Genomic DNA, 17,094 nt, shown 5'->3' on the forward strand with positions numbered 1-17,094 from the left:
ATGGTGAACGTTGCCATAAAGTTAGTAATATTTGGCCTTATTGATGCTGGCATCACCTGATCTATATTTGTGGGCTTCACAGGGGTACCCTTCAAATTTATACGCAAGTAGATGTGAAGCCTGCGCACAGCTTGAAGTCAGCCAGCTTTTATCCCAATTATTAGTGTACTATGTGAGTTCCTCAAGTGGCAATGGGAGTTGTTTTCCATACTAATTTATGGTGGGAACGAGTTTTCTGTTAAGCCCACATTTCTGGCTCAGCTAGCCATATCTGGAAGTTATGCAAATTTATTGAGTTAATGTCATGATGATTTTAATCAGTGTTATGATCCACTAACGACTCATAACACTGAACTGGCACACTAGAAAAATAGTCCAAATGCACCAATTAAACAAACTAGAGGGCTAAAGGACAACCTCACACTAACAGAAAAATTCAGGTTTTTATCCTCTCATTGCTGAAACTAAGTTATAGAGAAAGAGGAAACACATGAGTTGATGCAATTGAATATATATTACTCGCGGAGACGACGAAATAGTAAAATTTCCATATGAATTGACAGGTAACAATGAAGATCTGCACAGTAGCATGCAGCAAGATAGGGTACCAAAATAAGCACAGAGCAAAAACTCCCCTTCTTGATCACACTCGTACAATGACAAGTCAAGTTGTCGAGTACCAACATAGAAAGTAATAAGCATCTTGTAGTAATTATTCGCATATGTAATGACCACTATCATAAAACAGAGAACATATTATGTAGTGGCAGTTAGGAATGATTAGCCCTTCCAAGTAGTGGGAGGGATTCAGTCAAGTAAGATCCATTAAGTAGGTAGCATGAATGGCTGCCAGCTAAGATTTATGATGGCTATAGGGAAAATAAATAAAACAACAAGTCAAGAATCCAAATGGTGCAATTGGTTGCACAGTTGAATAGGGAGAGAAATCCTGAACCCAGAAATTTTCCCCAATTGAATGTAGTATATCAATTGGTTGTTCATGAGGGGCAGGTGAATTTGATATATTCAACAAATGCAGATTCTCTGTCCTAAATGCCACGGGGAAATTACAAAACAGTTCGGGATCCGCTTAACATTACCCAACAAGACTCTATATACTTTATGCCTTAAGTGTCTCTATAAACTTAAGATATTTCCTGAATAAATGCAGGATATTTATTGACGTTAACAATAATTAAATTTGCCTTTGTTGATGACATATACCTAGTAGCTACAGTGATGAACGAATATTTGGAGGATTTAACCATCTATTAAACAAGAAAACAGGACTTATGAGAATTTGCCACAATACATTCACTAATATAATTAATAAACTCAATATAAAGATCTAAAGATATTTAATGAGTTTAATTGTAAGAAAGATACAATTTAATTACACTCAATATATATCCAAGAACCAGTAACTTAATGGGGATTCAGGTGGGAGGTGTCAACCATTCTTAGTCAGTTTGATGGAGGTCTAAAGACTGAGGTGCGAGATGGTCCAACATGCATATATACCTCATTTAAGTCACTTTTATAGACATGCACCATTATGACATGTATGTGGGTTGCTAATAATGCCAAAAACAAATGTTGAAAATATTGCCAAAATAATGGTATGTTTGGCATTCCAGTGCAAAATCCATGCATATGTGCTGTGTCAACTGCAGAATACTACCCAAGGAAAAATTCACCAGAAACTAATACCCACATCATAAGAATGGCACACAGCAGACAAAAGGCAGATACCTAGAGGAATTTGTAAGTATGTACTAATCACTAAAGATTAACTAAACCACAGCAAAATAATGAGTAATGGAATATGGCAATGCAATATCGAGAACTGCAAGGGTGAAGGGGAGCGGAAATCCATAGAGGTATAGAGTTACCTCTAGAGTTGTAAAAATTCGGGAGAAACTGAGAAATATTCAAGACAATAAACCTCCGATGTGGGTTGCCCAACAGTCACTCGACGGCGACTTAGTAGAGTCAATTCAGGTCAAAATTGGTGCCAAGAACAATTCGGGTTCCCTGTCACAGGGAACCAGAATTTCCACACTTTGTGGAGGGATCTTCTCTGCAAATAATCAGTAGATTTAGGTGCGGTGGAAGACGTTGAATGAGGAGGAGCTATCAATTCGGCGGATTTGCGACTTATCCCAACCTTTGGCCGAAAATCTTCTGCGAGTCCTGTGGATTCGAAATGCTAGGGGCCCCTCATTGTGGATGCGAATGCAACTACAGGGAGAAGGTGACCGAAGATTGCGACAATGGAGTGGAGAAGGTTGCTATGGAGAAGGGATTTCTGTGTGAGCACTGTGATTTCGTGGTAAATGGAAGAGGAAATATGAGAAGGGGGAAAGTTTTTGTGTGTTTTGTGTTTTGGGTTTCGAGGGTTTGCGGAAGGAAATTTGGTGCGTATAAGACTGGCGCCCAATTGATCTTATCTTACCGTTGGAGCACGGTTTTTGCCGACGGAAAAACCGACGTAACAAGTTATCATGAAGTTGCGACGAAAAATTCTGACGTAGTAGACCATAATATCGCTGCAACAAGTAAGGCAATACCCAATAAATGAAAACAATTTAAGTTGCTGTTAAATGTGACCAGCGACCACAAACTCGCTGCAATTAACCGCATATTGCGGCGTTTTTTATTACGGCAAAATTAAAACCGCCGCAATAGACCTGTTTTCTTGTAGTGCGTTGACATGTTGACGTCAACATATTGACCTGGTATTAGGAAAGCGAAAGGATTTTTTAAATGAATAAAAATCATTATCAAGTAGGATATACAAACTATTATATTTACAAATCGGTCTGGAATTCATGCTTCTGATATGATAAGATTTGATTTACAAGAGAAGTTAAACCGACTTATAAGTAGGATTCAATTAATTTGATTACCAATCTAAGAGGAAGTGCATTTAATTAGCATCTTGTGCGAGGACGAAGCACTAAGAACTGTTTCCGAATCATACTTGGAATTTATTTGAGGTTTTACTTGCAGTTGAATAGAGATTACTAGGCATTTGTGTTCTTTAATGTTTCGTATTTCCCATTTAAACCCTCCCACCCCTCTCCCTCTTGACCTTTTGCTCTCCTGATCCCTCTACTCCTGATCTCTTTTCCGTCTCCCCACATGGAAACCTCTTCTCCATAGACATGGAGGTAGGGTGACAGTCATGGAGAATGTCAATAATTCAACTACATGACAACCTCCACCTCCACTTCCACAGAGGTTGACCAGCAACATTAATGGCCATAGAGGGAGAAGGGAGAGAGAAGAAATTTTACAGCCCAGCCCAGCCTTTTAAAAAAAAGGGGGGGGGGTCTAAAATGATTAAAAATACAAGAAAAAACAGTACGGTTCGTATTGTCTGAGGAAATTTCCCCCTTTTTTCCTCCTTCCGGAGTCTCCATCTTTTCATATCTACTACTCTCAGCTTTATGCTTCCCAATGCTTCCTAATCCTGCATTCACCACGGTTCATTTTATCGACATTGATCTGATGTCAGTCATATTGTTTTACAATTTAAAGACCTCATTTATCAATGTTCAATAGTTTAACATCGTGATGTCCATACATAATATCAAGACATTTTAATCTAATTATTTTAAATTTGACAGACGCATGTTAATTATATATTGATTTTGTTGAGAATTAGGAATTACACCGGTGTATGAGCATACATACCATTGCTAAGGAATTAAAATGCTGCATTTTATGAGCATTAAACTTCGAACTACATTCATCAACAAGCTCGCCAAAGCCTTCAAATGCTGCCCGTAAGGTTTTCTGAGATGTATAAAATGAGAGGCCACCTGTTTATTGAAAAAGATTGTCAAGCGCCTAATTCATTAGCGAGCAAGAAAAGGAGAAATGAAGTTATTCACTACAAGAGATTTCATTTATTGTGACTGTTATGGACATGTTTCACAGCTTCATATACACGATCACCTGCAACCAAAAAAAAAATTGAGTATTGAGAGTTCAGGAAAATGCCTCTGATGCCTAAGTCAGTAAAGATAATGGAGATTTCTCTAATAATCCATTCAACCTGGGCAGTATATATAGAACCTCAATGCTTTCTATTGTTATGTGATAACGATTTCACCCATTATTTGAAATTCAAGCCACGGGATATTAGGGCTTAGCTTATTTCAACTAAGCTCATGGCCTTTCTCTCGAAGTTCTTGGGCAGTTATTCTTTCAATCTTAACCTCCTATATGCTTGAAATGGACCAGGTACTTGATTGATTGGGTTATCGGGCTGTGTTATAGTTCAGGCCCATGGTACGATCCGACAGACCCCTGGAAGAGAATTAAACCCTTCCAATTACCTCGCAAAGTCGCATCACACGAAGCGTAATTGGACTAGTAATCATGGCATCGCTTCGTTGTTTGGGTTTTCTGTCATTTCCAGCCCTTTTGTCAGGATGTCGTTACGCCTTTGCGCCACTCTGCATATCCCACTTAACTATTATAGTTATTTATTGTTTTCAAGCATCCCATTTTCTCACTTCTTCTCTTTTGGTACTTTTCCTTTCTTTTCGAGCACTCTGTTTCCCTGCATTTCCTCCCAATCTCCCTCGCAAATCTATGGCTTCCTCTAAAGGTAACCCCTTAACCTCCTCCTGTGGAACTGGGTCTTCATGACCCTGCGACCCTTCTCCTCGCTCTAAGGAGGTGGTCGTTAACCCTACTATTGAGGGGGCATCTGCTCCTCACTCAATTATTGAAGGTCATTGATGCTCCTCCTCCATTTCCAATTGCGAATTAGACTATGCGAGGGATAGCTTCAACATCCCACACTCGGTGGCTATGGGTCTGCCTGACAAGCGTCATGGAGCCCTCGACATGAGAGGTATGACTGTTTCTGTTGTCTTGTAATTGGCCATGTCCATGTTTGCGCTCCGCTTGCCCTTTGTACGACCTGTTCGCAATGTGCTAGATGTCCTAGGTCTTGCTCCGACCCAACTTCTACCCAACACTTGGTAGATTCTGATGGCCCTATGTGTTCTCTGGCGGCGAGTGTTGGAGCCCACTGGTGATGAATATCCTAAACTCATGGCTCGTTATTTCTTTTCTCTGCATGGTTTCAGATGCTTGGTAAGGAATCTTTGTAGTTTTAAGGCTCATAAGAAATTGTTCAAATTGGAGTGTAAATATTCCCATGCCAAAGGTTGGCATATGAAATTTTTCTTGATATTTGGTGATGGTTGGGAGTTTCTTGCGGATGAGGCAGCGAATCAGGAGTTCCCCATTAGGGCTTCATCGAATCTGGTTCCCGATGAGTGTGGTTTTGAGATCATTCTTTTTTACCGAGAGGAGGCTCGCACTCAATTGGTATAAGCTTGGGTAGATCAAAACAATAATTCCACCTGGTCAGATGTCATTCTAGCCCCATCTAATATCAATAGATTTTTTTATGGTGCCTAGTGGGGCACATGTTTTCAGTCGCAAATTCTTAGGCACCCCGTCGCTAGTGGCTAGTTTGAAAAGAGGCCCACCTCCAGCAGCAGGGGACAACAAGAAGAAGAAGAAGGCTCGTTCAGAAGCGAAGCCTTCAGATAAGTCCAATTCCACAAGGGGTAGATCTTTACCACCATCATTGGCGAATGGCAAAGAGGCCTCAGGTCACCCCCAAGTGTCCACGACCAACTCCTTCCACAAGTTTATGGCCTTGGCCGAGGCTGATCTAGTGTTGGTAATAGAGGTTGAGTCTTCCTTGTCACCCAATGCTCCTCCTGAGCTCGCTCCAGGACTTATCCGCACATATCCCTTGAAGATGACATTAACGTCATGTCATCTTCTTGACACATAGTGGCCTTTAAAGATGACGTTAGCTTGAATGAGGCTGATCTAGAACATGACGTTATCCACACATAGCGACCCTAGAAGGAGCATTGGGCGACAAGCCAAACTCAACCTCTATCATCAACTCTAGATCAGCCCTGGCCTGGGCCATAAAATATTTGAAGGAGTTAGTTGTGGGCACTTGAAGGCGACCTGAGGCCTTTCCGCCACTCGCCAAAGGTGGTGGCGGAGAGGCCTACTACTAAAATAGATTTTTTTTTCCTATTTAATGTTATATTAATTGAAATTAATTTATTAATGTAGGTTGTATCGAGATATGGTGATAATTCACAACAAATCTCAAGTGAACTATATGCTTTGAGACATGGTCCATCCAAGCGAATCATTCAATAATTAGCAAGTTTGGTGCATGATATAGATTTTACATAGCTGACTGAGAACGATATAAAAAAACTCAAAATTGTGGGGTCTTTGTCAAAGTAAGCCATGAGGAGGAGAATATTTACTTTTACAGAGTCGTCCAAGATATCATTGGGTTAAAGTACTTAGGGGAACATATAGTTTTGTTGTTTAAGTATAATTTGTGGAATGTCTCAGATTCTAGGTTGTGAGTGCATAAGTATGAATATTATGTAAGTTTTAATACATCTCGCATATGGTATAAAGAGGATCTTTTCGTTCTCACTTATCAAGTAAATCAAATTTTTTACTTAGATGATCCAGAGTACAAAAACCCATGGCGAGTAGTACAAAAGTTTGCATTAAGAAATGAATATGATTACATTCCAGATGTGGAGGGACAACATGAAGAATTTGATGGTCCAACAAATAAAGAAGCATATCAAGAAAACGAAGTAGACATAAATTTATTTGTTGATCTCAGCCAATATGACATGGTTCCACTGTGTAGAGAACATATTGAACTAGAAGTAATTGAGGGAGGCTTCTAAGAAGAATATGAGTCAACTGAAGTATCTAATGAGGATGATGGTGACTAGTTGAGCAAAATTGATAGTGAATGATAGTTGTTTATACATAAGTATGGTTATCTTGTAATAATAATATTTTTGGGAATAATAACTTATCAATATTATAAATAACTATGTCTCCTAAATGCAAAGCAACTCATTTGCCATCTCCATCCAATACTGACTTCCTAATTGGTTAGACTTCGCATGTCACAGATGGTGGGCTAACATCACCAGACCCAAAACAAGGTATGTTAGATGATAACATGAGTTTATGTGATGATATATTTAAGTAATAGTGTTTTATTAATAAAATAATTGTTTTTTATTATATTCTTTAATTATGGTATAGCTATTGTAAGCCATCGTCGAGATCGAGGCATTACTAGAGGCGTCTGCATAGAGAAAGTGCGGAAAATTAAGAAAATTAAAATTGATATTCCTGATGATCACACATGTGGCTTTGGAGATCCGGTAGCTCGGCTTGCTTCCTTTGTTGATACTCTTACCGAAACATATGCTCTCATAGCTACATCCTACTAGGCCAAGGTTCTCCAATATGTGAAAGACCACATCAAAATTAGTTTCATGGTAATAAGTTACTTAGAAAACAGTTTTATTCAATTATTATTTAATTTGTAAGTAGTTTATTTTTGTTCTTATCATTCCTAATTCTTTCAAGGATAAGGTTGAACTTAATGCTAGTCTATTCGGTTTATATATATTTGTGTTTTGTATTGATGTAAATATGAGAGGCTAAGACAGTGAGAGCTGTGTATTTATGTAATTGTGTTTTGTATTTTTTTTCTTTTTTTATTTGGAGTTTGAAATTTGGATAAATTGGATGATCACTTATTAGTTATAACTTATTACTTATTAGGGATTTTATTGATTAGGAATTGTTATAAATTTCTTTATTTCTATTTTTTTTTTTAATTTTATTACTATGATTGATAATCTTGTTTAAGTTGTTTGGGTGTATATAGAAAATTTATATTCTTTTGTAGTAAAACATTTTATTCAAATTTATTGTATATATATAATTTTCTTTTATGATTATTTTTATTTTTCTTTCAAGTTTTTTTTTTGGATTTAAAAGTGGATAAAATGTTAGTGCGCCGAAAAGTTAAACATATATAGGATATAGGGATTGGGCCATTGGCCCATTTGGTACAGGGTTGGACCGATTGGACCAACCCATCTCGAATAGGACTGAAAGACCGACCGAACTGGCTCGTCCTGAATGGGACTGGTCCTTGCTATTTGGTTCGGTCTAGGGTGGGAAAATCCTGGGCTGAATAAGTCCAGTCCAATCTGCAAAACCTCTTCAGGACGGACCGGTCCGGACCGAAATCGCCCTTACCTATATGTACTCCTTCCAACTCAATTTTTGTGGTTAAAACTGAAAAATGAAGAGTTGCATCAAGGAATTATAGGGGCAGAGTCGGAGTCGAATTTAGAGTTAAATTTTTAAATTTTTACTTAACCTTAATTACAGGTCGGACGGCTCGCTATCAGGGTGGGCAACCATGATATATGATTAAACAAGGTTTAATCTTTCAAAAAAAAAAAAACAAGGTTTAAATACATAATAAATGACGCCAACTTTGGTAAAACCAACACCATATAGACTATCTAGTTATTTGTACCATTATTATTAAGACCTCAATTTGTGGTAGGTTCTATTTAGCACACTAATTAAATAGGAGAAACTAATGTTGTTGGTTGACCTATTATTTTTTGTTTTAAAAAAAGACCTTTGGATTAACCCGTAGAGTAATTTTTGCGTTATTTTCTTTGAAAACTGACAAAGCATTGCCTTTGATATCGGTGTACATTGCCTATTGTCCTGCATAGGTTTGCCATCAAAGGACTATAATTGTACATAATTGTATTGTGAAAATAAAACAAGGGTGGTACTTCAGCCACCATTAATCCCCAGGAATTATTCCCACAAGACAAACTGTGTTTTTTTACTTATATTTTTTTTATATCTTAATTTTTTTTAAAAAAACCACAATTTATATAAAAATTACTAAGTAAAAAAAATAAAAATAAAAAATTTATGGAGAAATGCTCGGATCCATTATCAGGATCCCAAACATTTCTGAACGATGAATCCGTGGCCACGTAGCTTGAATTTATAAAGATAATGAATCAAAAGATCCTGACTTTTCATGATCTCTTCGCCATCATCAATCAAAAAAGCAAAACTGTACAATTGTGTCATCATTCCCAGATGCGAACCAACCACCTTTGAGTCTCTTAACCCGCCCTGGCCAGCTCGAACGGTAAATGTCCGAGTTAGCTTTCACGTGATCTTTTTACGGGAAATTTGTAATTATAAAGTTAGATAATATATGAGATTCTATATTATTTAAAAATAAAAAATTTTTATTTTTTATAAAGTTTTAATAGAATAATAATTATATTATTGATTAGTTTTTTTAAAATATAGATCATATAATTTAGATATTTTATTATAATATTATAAATGATAGCAGAATCTATTTCAATAAAAAATAAAGTAGATAATTTGAAATAATAATTTTTATATAATATTAAGAATTTAAAATTATTAATATATTATTAAAATATAAATTTAAATGAAAGAAAATAACTCTCCAATTCCAGCCGGGAGCGTTACAAAATGGTTGATATAATGCACAGTTCGCAAGTCAGTACAATCCTAAAAGAAGACACATTAATAAAAGCCGAACCGACACTATCTCGACACTAGCTTGTTGACAATTTGTAGAAAGACAAGCTGGCAAGGTGAGAAATACAGCAACAGCCACCGCTTTTTCAAAATGTTCTTTGGTTCTGCCCTTTGCTGTCAAAGGTTGAGGCCTCTGCGAGAGAAACTTCCCCCAACTTTTTCTGTTTTTCAACACTTTTTTCTCCACACTTTCCATCCCATTCAAGTTTTTCTTTCAAATCACGTCACCACGAACGTTTTAGAAAGAAAAAGTCGTAAGGTATCGTTTGTTTTCAGAAAATATCTCATTTCATTTCATTTCATCATTATAATTTTTTTAAATCTTTATATAAAATAAAATAAATAATTTAATTTTTTTAAATTTTAAAACAAAAATAATATTAAAAAATATATTCTAATAATATTTTATTCAACTTTTTAACTTTAATTTCATTTCATCTTATTTCATCTCTAAAAACAAACGAGGCCTCAGGTAAATTGGAAAATGATAACTTACCACGCTCTACTACTGTAGTCTGTAGTACCGGTCTACTGCACGTTTAGTTTTTTAATTTCTTTCGCCTATGCACTCTCGCCATCGCTTCAGAATTTGTTGTCAGTTTGATCATTTCTTTCTTTCGTCTACACACTCTAAGATTTGACATAAATAAATGGGTTTCAACTTTTCTTTTTCTAATTTTATTTTTATAATTAATTATTCGTATTTTACAACCACAATATCTATCTCCTGTCTCAATTAAAAATAAATAATATTTGAATCATAGAGTCCGTATGTATTATGTAATTTTTTTAAAAAAGTTAAATAAATATAAAATTTATATAAAAAAATTAATTTTTAATAAAAAATCTCACTTTTTTATAAAAAAATTACATAATATTTATAAATTTTATAACTTTATATAACATTACTCTTAATTAAATTGTTAACTTTTGTAGTAGCTTTCTTTCTCAACAAAAAGAGAAAGTAGAAGAGAGATTTCGGGTCATTGGCTGGCCATCAACGGTGATGTGAGGAGGACAAAATCGCAAGGTGATTTTAGTAGGAGTGAAAATGGGGCCGATTTAAATATGAGTAATGCTAGTATATCGTTTACTTTAACGGTTAAACGTGCTTACTAGTACACATTTCATATTTTTTAAATTTTTAAATATTTTAAAAAAATAAAAATATATCAATATATTAAAAGTTATTTTTTTAATTATTAAATAATAAATAAAAAAAATTTAAAAAAAAACTAAATATATGAACTGGGAGAAAGTAAACTCGTGGGACGGACCTACTACTATTTTCTTTTGAATATTAATATAGAGGAATAATATACATATAATATATTTTCATAATATATTTAATAATAATATTATAAGATTATGATATTTTTATAAAATGATATTATTTTTATAAGATATTTTTATAAATATTTTTTATTTAAAATATAATTATATAAAATATTATAAAAAATATTAGGTATAAATCATATTTCATTAATATAAAGGATTTTTTTTTTTTTGGTCAGAAACTGGACGGTGATGTGAGATGTGATGCGAGCAAAAGTGATAAGATGAGCTTATGAGCTATGAAGTCCCGACCTGCCGACCTGCAGACGAAAAAGATAAAAAAAATAAATCAGTAGTAGACCGGTAGTATAGCGTGGGGTATCACTACCCGGGTAAATTAGCCCCGCGACGCACCATGAGATGACGTTCTATATATTTTCTTTCTTTCTGACAGTGTAAAACATGTTTCTTTTTCTTTATTTTTTCGAATTTTTAAATAAATTAAAAATCAAATACTTTAAAATAAAAAAATTCTGTTAATAGGAAGTTTGAAAGGTGAGATAAAAATTTTATATTTTTATTGGAAAGTTTAAAATATTATATTTTAATATTATTATTATTTTAAAATTTAAAAAAATTAAATTGAGATTTGAAAAAATTAAACTGTTTATTATATTTTGTACATAAAAAATTTAATTATAAGCGATTATGCGCAATAATCTGCACACTCATTTAATATGATTGGTCAGAAAGTAGATTTTATTAAAAACAGTATTCATTTGAATTTAGAATATAAATGCAACAGTATTAGTGCTCAAATTGGTACGCAAACTTGCTTATACATAACAAAATTAATTTGTACGATATGAGATGAGATAAGAATTTTGTGTCTTATGACTCTTATCCCACCCGAAACCTGCAATGGCTTTTATTTTGGTGTAATTCTCTTACTTTTTTTTTTTGTACAATTAAACTTGGATAATGGAATAAAATTTAGACAATACTAGAGTGACTACTAAATATGCACACTAGTATAAATGATTTTTTTATCATCTTTAATGATTTTTTAAACATCCTTAATCATTAAGAAAAAAATTAAAAAAATATAAACATACTAATATTCACTTCGTTAACTTTTTTTAAAAAAATAAAATAATAAAAGATATGAGTAAACATATTTAATGGACATATTATCATTTTTCATAAGATTTTGTTACAGCGTTAACTTGTGCAATTGGCACTATTATATTATTTATTGAGTATCTAACTGGCTGGAGCAGTTAAAAAAAAAAAAAAAAAAAAAAAAACTGGCTTGGTTCCTAAATGAATAAATTAGTCAAAGCCAGTAGAGCCAAGACTAATGTGGCACATAACGTTGATGTGAGTAATATTGTTCTGGAAGTAGAAAATATAAAAAAAAAGAAAGGTGAAAAATCAACTGTACTAATGGAAAAAAGCAAAAAATCAAGATTTAAAAAAAAAATTTAACTTCAACAAAGTATGAGTATTGATCTCCGCATCAAATAACTATCAAGCAAAATAAAAAAATGTCAACTCACTGTGCACCACCCTCCTTACAAAAGAGTAACGTTATTATCATATTATCATTTTATTTTGATTATAGTATGTGATATATTTATTATTATTAGATGATAAAAAAATACGTAATAAATAATTATTTAATGATAATAAATATGTCACATCTTATTAAATAGTATATTAGATAGTAGTATGATGTATAGAATTTTCCTTACAAAATGTATAGGATGGCCAAAATTCGGCATGCAGGAGTACTGAAAGTCTGGAACTTCATTTTTATCACATATTGCTAATAATACCCCATATAATATGGATGTTAACATGTTAGCATAAACAGTAAATCAAACTGAGCTAAAGTCTGTACTTTTCATGGACTATTGTAGAAAAGTTCAGCAATATTAATAATAGTTGCTATATCAGGAATCACTTAACATTTATCACGTGTTGATTGACATAAGTCAGTATGGATATGGTACTGGATGCACATGTTAGCTATCATTTCTTAGAACTGTCGGTGACCATATACAACAATCACGTTTTTTTTTTTTAAAAAAAAAATAGAAGTGAGTAGTAGATCGTATATATCATTACTCGTCAATATATATATATATATATATATATACAGCTAACTAGTGATTACCATAACATGATTCAATATTATATATATATATATATATATGTGTGTGTGTGTGTGTGTAAGCCATCATTTCTCCATGGACTACCTGTGAGTACAACAGCCAAATGAAACTTAAAGCTACGAGCGACAGTTTTGGAAAATATTCCGTCTTCGCTGCCTCGCAAGTAATTACTTCATCTCTTTATCCTTCAACTTAATCAATGATATAAGTTAAGAAAAATCATGCTATTTCTCATCAAGTCAATGATATTAGTATTAGATTTCACTTCCAAGGTATTTATAAAATTAGGAATGTAATTAATTAATGTACTAAGAAAATCCATGTGATTATTCTTTATGAAATTTGCGGTCTCTCTATATACTCTTGAACACATGATCACCTTCCTCTTCTAATATTTCTGCTTGCCAGATAGATTATAATATATATTGATAGATTAAGATGGAAACAAAGAGTACTGCCTTTTCTGCGGATGTTCCTGTTCCTAAATTGCATGACAAACGTAATTATGCGGAATGGGCGATTCGGGTGCGAACCTACTTGAAGAGTCGAGATCTATGGGAGGACATCATTAACGTTGGCAAAAACGCAGCACCTTCTGGGCAAGAAGATGATGAAGATGCTATTAATGTTCCGATAAGGAGGAATTACATGGCTTTACATGCGATCCAGATGTCATGCGGGCCAGACGCATTTTCCGAGATTAGGACCGTTTGTTCAGCCCATACTGCTTGGCAAACATTGAAAAAGAAGTACGGTGAGTCTCTCTCTCTCTCAATACTGCCACGTACGCTCAAAAATTGGGTAAAGCCTGCATTGATACAGTATGGTAACCCAATCCAAAACCGTAATGATTGATATATTCATGATTGACAAAGTGCGATGCATTCTTTTTAAAAAAGAAAAAGATTTATTATTAAAAGTTTAATTTTTTTTTATATAAATTTTATATTTATTTATTTTTTTAAAAAGAGTGTGTGATATTTTATAATTATAGAATGTACAAGTATCGCGCACTCTTCTTGAAAAAATTAATAAATATGAGATTTACATAAAAAAATTTAAATTTTTAATAATGAATCTTATTTTTTTTCAAAAAAAATGTGCAGCGTTTACGTATTTCATAATTATATATATATTTAACATTATTTAAACCAAATTCAACTCAATAGGCGTGAAAATGTGGTAGAGTCTGTTTTGAGTTGTGTTAAGAGTTTTAAAAAGTATTTAAATAATTTTAAAAACATTCTAATAAAAAAATTAAGTTATTTGAGTTACATATTAAAGTACGTTTTAATTTCAAATAAACTAAAAAGTACGTTTGAAGAAAAGCCTAAAGCGCGGATAATCTAAAATGTAGTTCAAATTTTAAAAAGACTATTAATAGACAAAAATATCTATATAATTTTCAAATAATTACAACTTTTAAAACTTTTAAATATATGGTATAAATTTTAAAAAGTCAATTGATCTTCATTTTTACTTCATAAAGTATTTTTTTAATTTATTTCCAAACAAATATAACATGCTTGAAAAAGTTTTAAGCATATGATTACTAAACAGTAAATAACTTTTTAATAATAGAATTTATTATTTAAGTTATGGATTATAAGCCCTGACGCTATAAGTTATGGATTGTAATGCCAAACATGGACTTAGTTAATTATCCCAAGGATCCCATGTACATTAAACCAGTTTGAATATTAATAATATCTCAAAATATTTCTAAATGATAATAAAGAAATTTGTAAATAAAAGTAAATATTGATGAAATAACTTCATAATATTATTATAATATTATTTCTTAAAATCAGTCTGAAAGATATAACTTCGTTTCAAAAATTAAAAATAAAATAAAATTGAAAAGCTGAAAAAAAAAAAAAAAAACTCGTTGGTTTTAAAACTTTTGAAAGGCTAATGCTATATGCCCGGTCTCGGAAGGCAAAGCCCCGCATAGTTCATTGGAGAGAAAATTGGTTTATCAATAAAAAATAATTTTTTTTATGTATATTTTAAATTTATCTATTTTTTTTAAAAGAAGTACACAAAGACTACACACTTTAAGATTACAGATGTCATTTCTATTTTTAAAACATAAATCGAATTTTAAATTTTAAAAACCAAATTATTAAAAAATGATGGAGTACAAATATGAAATTTCAATTTAACAAATTTTACATATTCATACATGGATTTTACTATGCATTAGCTACTACTTACTCTCACATTTCACACTTAACAACTTTTTTTTTTATTTTTTCATAAGAAATTCTATTTACAGTCCTCACTTAGAAATTACATGTGCAAACACTTCATTAAATAAACAAAATATCATTTTAAGAAGGATATTATTATAATTTTAAAAAAATTTAAAGATAAAATTGATTAGGCTTGCATTAGCAATCCTCAAATGGAGACTCAACGTAGCATTGCTCTTTTTTTCATAGGGTGTTGGATGTGTACAATGAATAGTAACTGATTAGAAGAATTATTTTTCATATATATATAGTTTTTCCAATTAACTTAACTGACATAATGTTAATTTAATTAAGTCATTAATTATTAATAAAATTAATAACTTAATTTATTTTATTGACAATTCTGAAGGCTCCGGCCTATATTCATAGTGGCCAGATTAATTGCTTTTGAGATTAATCCAACCGTTTCTAAATGGCGATTGGAAAAAGAGCAAAATTAATTGCAGATACGGAAAAAAGAGCAACTCATGAAAAAAAGAAAAAAATTGCAGATAAGGGCAACATGATTGACAAAAGCTATCTTAATTATGCGGACTTGTACAAGGCCGTGCTCCGTGGTAAGTTGAAAGCTGCACAGGAGTTTCTTGATTCTCAACCAGAGGCAGTAAGAACGGCACTCACAGATAAAGGCGAAACGGCTCTTCACATTGCTGTTACTGCTGGACATGCCAATATAGTCAAGGAGTTGGTGGATCAACATCATCAAGATGATCAAGATGGTCACGGTTGCAAAGCTCGAATGACGAAAGAAGACTTGGGAATTGAAGATGGTGACGGTTGCACAGCTCTAATGAAGGCTCTAGAGTACGGAAGATCCGAACTGGTGCGCTATTTGTATACTCGCACTAATCCGATGAAGGATCAGTTGCCTGCAGAAAAAGACAAAAAAGGAGCTATGCTTCTTACCCGTGCAATATATTCCAGAAATTTGGGTAAAAACGTACTTTTCTTTTTTTCAATCCAATTAATATTATTGTCCGTTATTTCTGATCATTTGAAATCTTGGCATTATAATTTAATTATTTTTTTTATTTTTTATTATCATGATTCTTTCCTTGTACGCCTCGCACAACACAACTGTCAACAGACCTTGCTTTGGATTTAATCTGGACTTGCCCACGTTTGACATATGTTCTTGACGACCGCGGCGTGTCCCCGTTCTTAGCATTGGCTTCTCTGCCGCACGCATTTCTGAGTGCAAATCGGCTCGGGTTTTGGAAACAATGGATCTACGATCACTGTTAGTACTACTCTCTCTCTCTCTCTCTCGTTACCAGAGTTTGCCAGTACTACTTTCCACTATGTTAATTGACGTTGCACAATATTGTGGCTACTAGAGAATCAAAACACATTTACCAATGAATCATGAATTAAGCTAGGCTGGTTTGAAGATTTCAACTTTCAATATTTCCTGCATAGAGCCTGTTGAAGTCGTATTTTGTAGATCTGGATAACTTTACACTCTCGGTATACAAGCAATTACCTGCACAATAACTACGGAGGGGACCTCGAGATTCGTTGATCCTCCGATACTTAAGTCAGTATGGCGAAGAAGATGATAAACAGTAACAAAGATGAGAGTGTAATGTAATAGTAATAGATTGACTGATTAAAGATAATTACCTTGTCTATCGCTAGTAGTGTCCTATTTATGGTTATCGACCAGGTCTCCACCATAGTAGAGTGTTGCATAACAGGGAGTAAGATGCTTGTGCTGTTGATTCACCAAGTAGCCCCTGTGTCGTCACCTTACTGAGTCGTGAAGGGCCTAGGCTTGCTGTACGTTGCTCGGGCCTTGGGTTGCATTGAATGCGACATGGCTTCTGCTCTGGGCCACATTAAATGCAACATGCCTTCCGCTTTGGGCTACATTAAAT

At 33.4% G+C, this 17,094-nt stretch overlaps 1 protein-coding gene across 1 annotated transcript; it reads left to right on the forward strand.

Moving 5' to 3' along the window:
* The first annotated feature begins 15,611 nt into the window (after nt 1-15,611).
* LOC121241458 (KN motif and ankyrin repeat domain-containing protein 2-like) lies at nt 15,612-16,739 on the forward strand. Its single transcript, XM_041139241.1, has 3 exons — nt 15,612-15,909; nt 15,952-16,157; nt 16,662-16,739. Exons 1-3 carry the CDS (start codon nt 15,630-15,632, stop codon nt 16,737-16,739), a joined length of 564 nt encoding a protein of 187 aa, XP_040995175.1. The 5' UTR covers nt 15,612-15,629.
* The last annotated feature ends 355 nt before the right edge of the window (nt 16,740-17,094 follow it).

The sequence above is a fragment of the Juglans microcarpa x Juglans regia genome, chromosome 7S (assembly GCF_004785595.1).
Source record: "Juglans microcarpa x Juglans regia isolate MS1-56 chromosome 7S, Jm3101_v1.0, whole genome shotgun sequence".
Classification (NCBI taxonomy): Eukaryota; Viridiplantae; Streptophyta; class Magnoliopsida; order Fagales; family Juglandaceae; genus Juglans; species Juglans microcarpa x Juglans regia.